The following is a 13,740-nucleotide window of genomic DNA, read 5'->3' as shown; positions in this document are numbered from 1 at the left end:
CTAGATAAAATTACATTTACTAAACAGTACTGGTGTTGGCTTTATTAAATTTAAATTTGTTTGAATTTTAAAAAAAGAGTCTCTTAATATTGTTCATCCTTTTTCAAATTTATGCTTTTTTAAAATTTTTAAATTTTGCAGTTTTATTAGCATTATATGCCTAGTCCCCTCCTTAATCATGATATAAAATATGATAAACAATTTTTTTTCTATTCTTGAGCGCAGGGCTGTGAAGTAAGAACATATTTTGTAACCAAAAACATGGCCAGAAAAATTGAGTGCCACTATGAGGTGCTGGGAGTCGAGCGTGATGCTGACTTGGATGAGCTGAAGAAGTCGTACAGAAAGCTGGCCTTGAAATATCATCCAGGTACCTGCCCCACTCTTGTCAGCAATTTTATTTTTTTCTAACCAAAATGTCGAGTTATTAGAATCTCTGATATAGTTTTCTATATCTTACAGTTCATTTAAATAGCTATTCTGTAAGGTTTTTTTTAATTGAAGATAAAAATCCTGACAACATTGAAGAAGCCACCGCCAAGTTTCGTGTTGTACAGCAGGCGTATGAAGTGCTGAGTGACCCACAAGAAAGGGCTTGGTATGACAAACACAGGGAGGCTATTTTAAGAGGTGGTAAGTCATCGACACACACACAGTGCATCTCATTTTGTTCTTGACAGACACACACAGTGCATCTCATTTTGTTCTTGACAGACACACACAGTGCATCTCATTTTGTTCTTGACAGACACACACAGTGCATCTCATTTTGTTCTTGACAGACACACAGTGCATCTCATTTTGTTCTTGACAGACACACACAGTGTATCTCATTTTGTTCTTGACATCTAACAGTTAGTGGCTCTTTGATTACAATATTTGAAATAATTTAAATAGCCGTCTGATTAAAAAAAATATGTTCATGTTCCTGATGTGCCCATGTGGGTTTTGTTTTGGCAGGTCTTGGAGGTGGTGACAAATATGATGATGAGAGCCTGGACATTTTCCAGTACTTTAACTCCAGCTGCTACTCTGGTTTTGGTAGTGATGAGAATGTGAGTGTTGATCTTTTGCTTGTTTGATCTATGATGAGAATGTGAGTGTTGATCTTTTGCATGTTTGATCTATGATGAGAATGTGAGTGTTGATCTTTTGCTTGTTTGATCTATGATGAGAATGTGAGTGTTGACCTTTTGCTTGTTTGATCTATGATGAGAATGTGAGTGTTGATCTTTTGCTTATTTGATCTATGATGGGACAGTTTTTATCTTTTGCTTGTTTGATTTTTTTTTTCCTGTGCAGATATGCCTGTTTGGGCTACAGCTTTTGTATAAATTAGGTTAATGGTTTACACATGTTGGGGGACAAAAATCTATTATTGATTGTTTTCACATTTCAAATGATATCCTACTGTAACCAATTTTTCACCATATTTAAAGGGCTTCTATTCTGTTTATGGAAAAGTTTTTGAAAAACTGGCAGAGGAAGATTATGTTTTCATGCCAGATAGAAAAAAAGATGAAGAATTTCCTAAATTTGGAGGACCTGAGGCAGACTATGATGAGGTAAGTAGTCAACATTAGCATTAGGCAGCATCATGAGATCTTAGTTGTAATAGGTGGGTGTAAGGGGTGTTGTACACATCAGCATTAGGCAGCATCAGGAGATCACAGCTGTAATAGGTGGGTGTAACAGTGTAAGGGGTGTTGTACACCGACAAGATGGCAGATGTCATAGAACTGTCACTCTTCCTTAAGTGATGGCACACAACTGTAGCAAGATTTGAAATCTTCCTTAAGTGATTTCACACAACTGTAGCAAGATTTGAAATCTTCCTTAAGTGATTTCACACAACTGTAGCAAGATTTGAAATCTTCCTTAAGTGATTTCACACAACTGTAGCAAGATTTGAAATCTTCCTTAAGTGTTGGCACACAACTGTAGCAAGATTTGAAATCTTCCTTAAGTGATTTCACACAACTGTAGCAAGATTTGAAATCTTCCTTAAGTGATTTCACACAACTGTAGCAAGATTTGAAATCTTCCTTAAGTGTTGGCACACAACTGTAGCAAGATTTGAAATCTTCCTTAAGTGATGACACACAACTGTGGCAAAATTTGAAATCTTCCTTAAGTGTTGACACACAACTGTAGCAAGATTTGAAATCTTCCTTAAGTGATTTCACACAACTGTAGCAAGATTTGAAATCGTCCTTAAGTGTTGGCACACAACTGTAGCAAGATTTGAAATCTTCCTTAAGTGATTTCACACAACTGTAGCAAGATTTGAAATCTTCCTTAAGTGATTTCACACAACTGTAGCAAGATTTGAAATCTTCCTTAAGTGTTGGCACACAACTGTAGCAAGATTTGAAATCTTCCTTAAGTGTTGGCACACAACTGTAGCAAGATTTGAAATCTTCCTTAAGTGTTGGCACACATCTGTAGCAAGATTTGAAATCTTCCTTAAGTGTTGGCACACAACTGTAGCAAGATTTGAAATCTTCCTTAAGTGTTGGCACACATCTGTAGCAAGATTTGAAATCTTCCTTAAGTGATTTCACACAACTGTAGCAAGATTTGAAATCTTCCTTAAGTGATTTCACACAACTGTAGCAAGATTTTACCCCATTCCCCAATTGTTTCATCACAAAAAGCCAAACCTCTACACCCTGAAGTGGTGCATTGGTTTTGAGCACATTTCTCACCCCTCCCTCCCCCACCCACAACTTCACTACAGTCATAAACCCCCAGCCTTTTTTTGCACACAACAATTTTTCTCAAACCTGCATACAACAATATCATTTGTCTAAAACTTGACTCCAGATAGTGGGACCATTCTATGCGTTTTGGTCAAGTTTCTGCACCAATAAAACGTATGTGTGGGAGGAGAAGTACGACACACGTGAAGCCCCAGACCGGCGCTGCAGGAGGGCCATGGAGGCTGAGAACAAGAAGCTGAGAGATGCTGCCAAAAAGGAGCGCAATGAAGAGATTAGGGTGAGTAACATCATTGGTTGATTGGCATTACTTTTTACTTATTGAATACACATCTGGCACAGTATTTATATAACAATCATACATGTAAGTAAGTTGAGTAAGTAAAGTAACCTTTGAGCCCTGATATGTATCGGATGTGTAAGTAATAAATGTAACCTTTGAGAGCTGATGATAGCTGTGACAAGTGAATTTGTTGAACTTTTTCTTTTACTTTGTTATGTTGTGATTTTGTAATCTCATGAAAATTTTCAATAATTTCATGTCAAAAGTCCTCCATTATTTGAAGTCTGACTCTTGTATTTGACAAACTTTTCAGAACCTTGTGGCCTACGCCAAGAAAAGAGACAAGAGAGTGCAAGCATACAAGGTGAGCAGTGTTTTCCTCTGTGTAGTTCATGACAGTTTGTTGTACCTGTTTGATTAACCTCGTTGGCAGAATTGTAATTCTCACTTTTAATCCATAGGAAAGGGACATAACCCTTTAAAATATAATTTTATAATGTCACATTTTTGACATGTTTTTTCTGAAATTTTCATAAAACTTACCCATTTGTAATTTGTAATTGCTAAAAATACAGAAAGGAAGTTTGTTTTCTGTTTCTTCTAACTTCTGGCAACATCACTAAAGAGTAAAGAGTGAAATTGTTAAAAAATAAAGCAACCTTACAAAAATAAAGCAACCTTACAAAAATAAAGCAACGTTACCTTTTATGCATACAATTTTTTTTCCCCCCAGAAAAAACTTGAGGAAAGACACGCAGAAATAGAAGCTAAAACTCGTCAGAAAAGAGAAGACGACATCAGAGACAGGAAGAAGTGAGTTCTCCCCCCTTTTAAAATGTTTACGCTTTTGTTTACATGGTTTATGTGTTCACTCCAAAATTGTCCAACTGGTGGTAAAGCTGCGGCAATCTATTTATAGAAAACTGGAGAGTTACCAGGAGGCCGATTGGTCAGCCATGTCAGCTTTAGAGAAAGATCTGCAGCAACTAGAAGCTCATCTTGATGAACATTTTGGTGAAGTGGACAATGGTCAGCTGCTTAATCTCTTTATTCCCATGTTTGTTGTCAAGTGTGACTGATGAAGTGGGTTCACCCTGTCTATTATCTGTTTGTTGTCAAGTCTGACTGATGAAGTGGGTTCACCCTGTCTATTATCTGTTTGATGCCTAGTCTGACTGATGAAGTGGGTTCACCCTGTCTGTTTGTTGTCAAGTCTGACTGATGAAGTGGGTTCACCCTATTATCTGTTTGTTGCCTAGTCTGACTGATGAAGTGGGTTCACCCTGTCTATTATCTGTTTGTTGTCAAGTCTGACTGATGAAGTGGGTTCACCCTATTATCTGTTTGTTGTCTAGTCTGACTGATGAAGTGGGTTCACCCTGTCTATTATCTGTTTGTTGCCTAGTCTGACTGATGAAGTGGGTTCACTCTGTCTGTTATCTGTTTGTTCCCAAGTCTGACTGATGAAGTGGGTTCACCCTGTCTATTATCTGTTTGATGCCTAGTCTGACTGATGAAGTGGGTTCACCCTGTCTATTATCTGTTTGTTCCCAAGTCTGACTGATGAAGTGGGTTCACCCTGTCTATTATCTGTTTGATGCCTAGTCTGACTGATGAAGTGGGTTCACCCTGTCTGTTTGTTGTCAAGTCTGACTGATGAAGTGGGTTCACCCTGTCTATTATCTGTTTGTTCCCAAGTCTGACTGATGAAGTGGGTTCACCCTATTATCTGTTTGTTGCCTAGTCTGACTGATGAAGTGGGTTCACCCTGTCTATTATCTGTTTGTTCCCAAGTCTGACTGATGAAGTGGGTTTACCCTATTATCTGTTTGTTCCCAAGTCTGACTGATGAAGTGGGTTCACCCTGTCTATTAACTGTTTGTTCCCAAGTCTGACTGATGAAGTGGGTTCACCCTGTCTATTATCTGTTTGTTCCCAAGTCTGACTGATGAAGTGGGTTCACCCTGTCTATTATCTGTTTGTTGTCAAGTCTGACTGATGAAGTGGGTTTACCCTGTCTATTATCTGTTTGTTGTCTAGTCTGACTGATGAAGTGGGTTCACCCTGTCTATTATTTGTTTGTTGTTAAGTCTGACTGATGAAGTGAGTTCACCCTGTCTATTATCTGTTTGTTGTCAAGTCTGACTGATGAAGTGGGTTCACCCTGTCTGTTATCTGTTTGTTATCAAGTCTGACTGATGAAGTGGGTTCACCCTGTCTATTATCTGTTTGTTGCCTAGTCTGACTGATGAAGTGGGTTCACCCTGTCTATTATCTGTTTGTTGTCAAGTCTGACTGATGAAGTGGGTTCACCCTATTATCTGTTTGTTGTCTAGTCTGACTGATGAAGTGGGTTCACCCTGTCTATTATCTGTTTGTTGCCTAGTCTGACTGATGAAGTGGGTTCACTCTGTCTATTATCTGTTTGTTCCCAAGTCTGACTGATGAAGTGGGTTTACCCTATTATCTGTTTGTTCCCAAGTCTGACTGATGAAGTGGGTTCACCCTGTCTATTAACTGTTTGTTCCCAAGTCTGACTGATGAAGTGGGTTCACCCTGTCTATTATCTGTTTGTTCCCAAGTCTGACTGATGAAGTGGGTTCACCCTGTCTATTATCTGTTTGTTGTCAAGTCTGACTGATGAAGTGGGTTTACCCTGTCTATTATCTGTTTGTTGTCTAGTCTGACTGATGAAGTGGGTTCACCCTGTCTATTATTTGTTTGTTGTTAAGTCTGACTGATGAAGTGAGTTCACCCTGTCTATTATCTGTTTGTTGTCAAGTCTGACTGATGAAGTGGGTTCACCCTGTCTATTATCTGTTTGTTCCCAAGTCTGACTGATGAAGTGGGTTTACCCTATTATCTGTTTGTTCCCAAGTCTGACTGATGAAGTGGGTTCACCCTGTCTGTTTGTTGCCTAGTCTGACTGATGAAGTGGGTTCACCCTGTCTATTATCTGTTTGATGCCTAGTCTGACTGATGAAGTGGGTTCACCCTGTCTATTATCTGTTTGTTCCCAAGTCTGACTGATGAAGTGGGTCACCCTGTCTATTATCTGTTTGTTGTCAAGTCTGACTGATGAAGTGGATTCACCCTGTCTATTATCTGTTTGTTGCCTAGTCTGACTGATGAAGTGGGTTCACCCTGTCTATTATCTGTTTGATGCCTAGTCTGACTGATGAAGTGGGTTCACCCTGTCTATTATCTGTTTGTTCCCAAGTCTGACTGATGAAGTGGATTCACCCTGTCTGTTATCTGTTTGTTGTTAAGTCTGACTGATGAAGTGGGTTCACCCTGTCTGTTATCTGTTTGTTGTCAAGTCTGACTGATGAAGTGGGTTCACTCTGTCTATTATCTGTTTGTTGTCAAGTCTGACTGATGAAGTGGATTCACCCTGTCTATTTGTTCCCAAGTCTGACTGATGAAGTGAGTTCACCCTGTCTATTATCTGTTTGTTGCCTAGTCTGACTGATGAAGTGAGTTCACCCTGTCTATTATCTGTTTGTTGCCTAGTCTGACTGATGAAGTGGGTTCACCCTGTCTATTATCTGTTTGTTGCCTAGTCTGACTGATGAAGTGAGTTCACCCTGTCTATTATCTGTTTGTTGTCTAGTCTGACTGATGAAGTGGGTTCACCCTGTCTATTATTTGTTTGTTGTTAAGTCTGACTGATGAAGTGAGTTCACCCTGTCTATTATCTGTTTGTTGCCTAGTCTGACTGATGAAGTGAGTTCACCCTGTCTATTATCTGTTTGTTCCCAAGTCTGACTGATGAAGTGGGTTCACCCTGTCTGTTTGTTGTCAAGTCTGACTGATGAAGTGGGTTCACCCTATTATCTGTTTGTTGCCTAGTCTGACTGATGAAGTGGGTTCACCCTGTCTATTATCTGTTTGTTGTCAAGTCTGACTGATGAAGTGGGTTCACCCTATTATCTGTTTGTTGTCTAGTCTGACTGATGAAGTGGGTTCACCCTGTCTATTATCTGTTTGTTGCCTAGTCTGACTGATGAAGTGGGTTCACTCTGTCTATTATCTGTTTGTTCCCAAGTCTGACTGATGAAGTGGGTTCACCCTGTCTATTATCTGTTTGATGCCTAGTCTGACTGATGAAGTGGGTTCACCCTGTCTGTTTGTTGTCAAGTCTGACTGATGAAGTGGGTTCACCCTGTCTATTATCTGTTTGTTCCCAAGTCTGACTGATGAAGTGGGTTCACCCTATTATCTGTTTGTTGCCTAGTCTGACTGATGAAGTGGGTTCACCCTGTCTATTATCTGTTTGTTCCCAAGTCTGACTGATGAAGTGGGTTTACCCTATTATCTGTTTGTTCCCAAGTCTGACTGATGAAGTGGGTTCACCCTGTCTATTAACTGTTTGTTCCCAAGTCTGACTGATGAAGTGGGTTCACCCTGTCTATTATCTGTTTGTTCCCAAGTCTGACTGATGAAGTGGGTTCACCCTGTCTATTATCTGTTTGTTGTCAAGTCTGACTGATGAAGTGGGTTTACCCTGTCTATTATCTGTTTGTTGTCTAGTCTGACTGATGAAGTGGGTTCACCCTGTCTATTATTTGTTTGTTGTTAAGTCTGACTGATGAAGTGAGTTCACCCTGTCTATTATCTGTTTGTTGTCAAGTCTGACTGATGAAGTGGGTTCACCCTGTCTGTTATCTGTTTGTTATCAAGTCTGACTGATGAAGTGGGTTCACCCTGTCTATTATCTGTTTGTTGCCTAGTCTGACTGATGAAGTGGGTTCACCCTGTCTATTATCTGTTTGTTGTCAAGTCTGACTGATGAAGTGGGTTCACCCTATTATCTGTTTGTTGTCTAGTCTGACTGATGAAGTGGGTTCACTCTGTCTATTATCTGTTTGTTCCCAAGTCTGACTGATGAAGTGGGTTTACCCTATTATCTGTTTGTTCCCAAGTCTGACTGATGAAGTGGGTTCACCCTGTCTATTATCTGTTTGTTGCCTAGTCTGACTGATGAAGTGGGTTCACTCTGTCTATTATCTGTTTGTTCCCAAGTCTGACTGATGAAGTGGGTTTACCCTATTATCTGTTTGTTCCCAAGTCTGACTGATGAAGTGGGTTCACCCTGTCTGTTTGTTGCCTAGTCTGACTGATGAAGTGGGTTCACCCTGTCTATTATCTGTTTGTTCCCAAGTCTGACTGATGAAGTGGGTTCACCCTGTCTATTATCTGTTTGTTGTCAAGTCTGACTGATGAAGTGGGTTTACCCTGTCTATTATCTGTTTGTTGTCTAGTCTGACTGATGAAGTGGGTTCACCCTGTCTATTATTTGTTTGTTGTTAAGTCTGACTGATGAAGTGAGTTCACCCTGTCTATTATCTGTTTGTTGTCAAGTCTGACTGATGAAGTGGGTTCACCCTGTCTATTATCTGTTTGTTCCCAAGTCTGACTGATGAAGTGGGTTTACCCTATTATCTGTTTGTTCCCAAGTCTGACTGATGAAGTGGGTTCACCCTGTCTGTTTGTTGCCTAGTCTGACTGATGAAGTGGGTTCACCCTGTCTATTATCTGTTTGATGCCTAGTCTGACTGATGAAGTGGGTTCACCCTGTCTATTATCTGTTTGTTCCCAAGTCTGACTGATGAAGTGGGTCACCCTGTCTATTATCTGTTTGTTGTCAAGTCTGACTGATGAAGTGGATTCACCCTGTCTATTATCTGTTTGTTGCCTAGTCTGACTGATGAAGTGGGTTCACCCTGTCTATTATCTGTTTGATGCCTAGTCTGACTGATGAAGTGGGTTCACCCTGTCTATTATCTGTTTGTTCCCAAGTCTGACTGATGAAGTGGATTCACCCTGTCTGTTATCTGTTTGTTGTTAAGTCTGACTGATGAAGTGGGTTCACCCTGTCTATTATCTGTTTGTTGTCAAGTCTGACTGATGAAGTGGATTCACCCTGTCTATTTGTTCCCAAGTCTGACTGATGAAGTGAGTTCACCCTGTCTATTATCTGTTTGTTGCCTAGTCTGACTGATGAAGTGAGTTCACCCTGTCTATTATCTGTTTGTTGCCTAGTCTGACTGATGAAGTGGGTTCACCCTGTCTATTATCTGTTTGTTGCCTAGTCTGACTGATGAAGTGAGTTCACCCTGTCTATTATCTGTTTGTTGTCTAGTCTGACTGATGAAGTGGGTTCACCCTGTCTATTATTTGTTTGTTGTTAAGTCTGACTGATGAAGTGAGTTCACCCTGTCTATTATCTGTTTGTTGCCTAGTCTGACTGATGAAGTGAGTTCACCCTGTCTATTATCTGTTTGTTCCCAAGTCTGACTGATGAAGTGGGTTCACCCTGTCTATTATCTGTTTGTTGCCTAGTCTGACTGATGAAGTGAGTTCACCCTGTCTATTATCTGTTTGTTCCCAAGTCTGACTGATGAAGTGGGTTCACCCTGTCTATTATCTGTTTGTTGCCTAGTCTGACTGATGAAGTGAGTTCACCCTGTCTATTATCTGTTTGTTGTCTAGTCTGACTGATGAAGTGGGTTCACCCTGTCTATTATTTGTTTGTTGTTAAGTCTGACTGATGAAGTGAGTTCACCCTGTCTATTATCTGTTTGTTGTCAAGTCTGACTGATGAAGTGGATTCACCCTGTCTATTTGTTCCCAAGTCTGACTGATGAAGTGGGTTCACCCTGTCTATTATCTGTTTGTTGCCTAGTCTGACTGATGAAGTGAGTTCACCCTGTCTATTATCTGTTTGTTCCCAAGTCTGACTGATGAAGTGGGTTCACCCTGTCTATTATCTGTTTGTTGCCTAGTCTGACTGATGAAGTGAGTTCACCCTGTCTATTATCTGTTTGTTGTCTAGTCTGACTGATGAAGTGGGTTCACCCTGTCTATTATTTGTTTGTTGTTAAGTCTGACTGATGAAGTGGGTTCACCCTGTCTATTATTTGTTTGTTGTTAAGTCTGACTGATGAAGTGGGTTCACCCTGTCTATTATCTGTTTGTTGCCTAGTCTGACTGATGAAGTGGGTTCACCCTGTCTATTATCTGTTTGTTGTTAAGTCTGACTGATGAAGTGGGTTCACCCTGTCTATTATTTGTTTGTTGTTAAGTCTGACTGATGAAGTGGGTTCACCCTGTCTATTATCTGTTTGTTCCCAAGTCTGACTGATGAAGTGGGTTCACCCTGTCTATTATCTGTTTGTTGCCTAGTCTGACTGATGAAGTGGGTTCACCCTGTCTATTTGTTCCCAAGTCTGACTGATGAAGTGGGTTCACCCTGTCTATTATCTGTTTGTTGTCAAGTCTGACTGATGAAGTGGATTCACCCTGTCTATTATCTGTTTGTTGCCTAGTCTGACTGATGAAGTGGGTTCACCCTGTCTATTATCTGTTTGTTCCCAAGTCTGACTGATGAAGTGGGTTCACCCTGTCTATTATCTGTTTGTTGTTAAGTCTGACTGATGAAGTGGGTTCACCCTGTCTATTATTTGTTTGTTGTTAAGTCTGACTGATGAAGTGGGTTCACCCTGTCTATTTGTTCCCAAGTCTGACTGATGAAGTGGGTTCACCCTGTCTATTTGTTCCCAAGTCTGACTGATGAAGTGGGTTCACCCTGTCTATTTGTTCCCAAGTCTGACTGATGAAGTGGGTTCACCCTGTCTATTTGTTCCCAAGTCTGACTGATGAAGTGGGTTCACCCTGTCTATTATCTGTTTGTTCCCAGGGCTGATGGATGACCTAGCCGAGGACAACGAAGCCAATGGGGATGAGGATATTTTGTACATGGATGAACTCTACTGCGTGGCCTGCAACAAATCTTTCAAAAGTGACAAAGCGTAAGTCTTTTATTTTCTATTTCTTATTTGGGAAATTTGGTTATAACTGGTTGGATAATGTGCATAACATTCTCTCTAGCACATGGAGCTCTCATTACATAGCTTAACATTCACCCTAGCACATCAACATCTATTTATGGTGTGCATGCTGTATATTTGATTTCTCATTTAATTTCAACCTTCTCAATTTATCCATTCATGATGTCCACCCTACCATATAAAACCCAACTGAAACAGATATGTCCACGCTACCATACAAAACCCACCTGAATGCCAACATATATGAAGTCCACTGTACCACCTAAAACCGTATGTATGTCACAGGTTCTCCAACCACGAGAAGTCCACTGTACCACCTAAAACCATACGTATGTCACAGGTTCTCCAACCACGAGAAGTCCACTGTACCACCTAAAACCATACGTATGTTACAGGTTCTCCAACCACGAGAAGTCCACTGTACCACCTAAAACCATACGTATGTTACAGGTTCTCCAACCACGAGAAGTCCACTGTACCACCTAAAACCATACGTATGTTACAGGTTCTCCAACCATGAGAAGTCCACTGTACCACCTAAAACCATACGTATGTTACAGGTTCTCCAACCACGAGAAGTCCACTGTACCACCTAAAACCATACGTATGTCACAGGTTCTCCAACCACGAGAAGTCCCGTAAACACAAGGAGATGGTGGCTATCATAGCCCAGCAGATGCAGGAGGAGGAGGCAGGAGAGCTGCCCACTGATGAGGACAACGTACCCGTACAGGCAAGTCCCACAACTCTGGATGGTCAGGATCTCAGGCTGTCATCTGATGAGGAACAGGAGGAACAAAAACAGAGGTACTTTCTTTCTGACTAAAACAGAGGTACTTTCTTTTTGACTAAAACAGAGGTACTTTCTTTCTGACACATACAGAGGTACTTTTTTTTTGACTAAAACAGAGGTACTTTCTTTCTGACACATACAGAGGTACTTTCTTTCTGACTAAAACAGAGGTACTTTCTTTTTGACTAAAACAGAGGTACTTTCTTTCTGACACATACAGAGGTACTTTCTTTCTGACTAAAACAGAGGTATTTTCTTTCTGACACATACAGAGGTACTTTCTTTCTGACACATACAGAGGTACTTTCTTTTTGGCAAAAACAATGGTACTTTGTTACTACAAAATCAGAAGTACATTCTTCCTACTGATCTTATTTGGAGTCAGTTATTGGTTGTATTAGGTTATAGACTAGATTTAGTTTACAACAAGTCACATCCATTGTATCAGTGGCAGTTTGCATCAAATCTCAACAATTGTGAACAGTTTTTTTTTTCAGTTGTACATACAGAACACATACATATTGGCTCTTAGATCATCATGGCTCTTATGTTGATTTAGTGAACACAAAAACATAAGTTACTGGTAAATTTATTATCAAATTATTAAATGATCAGCATCAACAAACTGATAAAACTACATACAAAAGTTGACATGTGTTTGTCATGCGAGTTGCTGGTAGTTTGTGTGTGAAATGTGATTTTATTGCTTGTAACTTTCGCATGAAAACCTTCACCCCATCTTCAGTTCACCTTGTAGATAGATAATTGTTTGTTGAAGCTGTTGCTTATTTACACATACATGCAGCTGTATGCTACGATTTTGGGTTACATATACATATGATGTAGTAGGTGGCTGTTATAATTGTGTTACATATACATATGATGTAGTGGGTGGCTGTTACAATTGTGTTACATATACATATGATGTAGTGGGTGGTTGCTACAATTGTGTTACATATACATATGATGTAGTGGGTGGCTGTTACATGTTTCAATAATTGTGAAACATGTTTAAAGTATAAAACATTTCAGACAAAAATAGATTTAAATTTGTATACTGCCAGCCAAGTACAGGAGTCAAACATGTGGAGATGTTTAGCCATGGATGTCATGTGTTTGTGACATGTCACAGATGACATTGTGTTAAATGACATCAGTAAATAAAGTGGGCCTGTCTGTCCCTGTGACATTGCTCCAACTGTTGACGACAGACTCGCCACTTGTGCCAGCGCTGACAGGTGTTGTAGTATCTGGGCTGGCACCTAAAGTGGTGGACACTAGTCTTGCTGTGGTTGTGACAGGGGTGGGTGTGGTTGTGGCAGGGGTTGCTGTGGTTGTGGCAGGGGTGGGTGTGGTTGTGGCTGATGTGGTTGTCTCCTCCATCTCTTGTGTAGCAGCTGAGCTGGCAGCGTGTGGTTGCGTGACCTCCCCCTCCTCCACCTCCTCTGTGGCTGATGTGGTTGTGGCTGCCCCTATGGCCTGGAGGTACCGGCTGTGGAGTCTCCTCCAGTAGCTCTGGAATATGTCAGCCAGGATCTCATCTACGTCCGCGGGCTCCTGGGCCTCGTCAGTCTCCTGAGTCCTCTGTAACCAGCTGGGGTCTTTCAGGCCGAGGTGGGCCAGGTAGTTGCTGGTGCCAATCTGGCGTGGATGGGCCAGGTAATTTGTGCTGCCAATCTGGCGTGGGTGGGTCAACGCGTAGTTTGTGCTGCCAATATGCCGCGGATGTGTTGGGTGGTGCCGGATGGCTGGAACGCTGCTTGGGACCTGGGATTGAAATCTCCCGACTATGTGGTGGGGCTGGTTGATATAGCTGTGAGGATGTTGACTGGTCGGTATATGGGAAGCTTGGCCAGGGCGCAGTAAGCTGGAGAGGGGGAAGTGGTTGGTGGCAAAAGCTGCGTGCCCGGGGTGTGGACCCTCATCATCCATGGCGTCACGGTCCAGCTGCCAGAGAAAGTTGTTTCGCTTTTGTCTGGATTTGATCTTTTTGTTGCCCTCTGTGAGGGGCTTCTGTTGCAGCTCTTTATGGAATAAGTCTGCCTTTTGTGACCTCTCACCCGAAGTGATTCGCTCTGGCTGTTGCACGTG

The 13,740-nt window shown here is 41.1% G+C and overlaps 1 protein-coding gene across 4 annotated transcripts in view; it reads left to right on the top strand.

Moving 5' to 3' along the window:
* Positions 1 to 13,740, top strand: part of LOC131937925 (dnaJ homolog subfamily C member 21) — a 31,733-nt gene that overhangs the window by 1,345 nt on the left and 16,648 nt on the right. For all 4 annotated transcript variants that reach the window (XM_059295690.1, XM_059295693.1, XM_059295691.1 and 1 more), the window contains 10 exons: positions 226 to 370; positions 505 to 633; positions 961 to 1,055; positions 1,440 to 1,565; positions 2,827 to 3,000; positions 3,317 to 3,367; positions 3,737 to 3,816; positions 3,923 to 4,032; positions 10,706 to 10,817; positions 11,472 to 11,663. In XM_059295690.1, the coding sequence (XP_059151673.1) occupies positions 262 to 370; positions 505 to 633; positions 961 to 1,055; positions 1,440 to 1,565; positions 2,827 to 3,000; positions 3,317 to 3,367; positions 3,737 to 3,816; positions 3,923 to 4,032; positions 10,706 to 10,817; positions 11,472 to 11,663 (1,178 nt within the window). In that variant the 5' untranslated portion in view covers positions 226 to 261. The remainder of the gene's footprint in view (positions 1 to 225; positions 371 to 504; positions 634 to 960; positions 1,056 to 1,439; positions 1,566 to 2,826; positions 3,001 to 3,316; positions 3,368 to 3,736; positions 3,817 to 3,922; positions 4,033 to 10,705; positions 10,818 to 11,471; positions 11,664 to 13,740) is intronic.

The sequence above is a fragment of the Physella acuta genome, unplaced genomic scaffold (genome assembly GCF_028476545.2).
Source record: "Physella acuta isolate Inbredline_101_S28 unplaced genomic scaffold, ASM2847654v3 ptg000225l, whole genome shotgun sequence".
NCBI lineage: Eukaryota > Metazoa > Mollusca > Gastropoda > Physidae > Physella > Physella acuta.
Note: the sequence above shows the minus strand (reverse complement) of the source record. Positions and strands in the feature narration are given on the sequence as shown.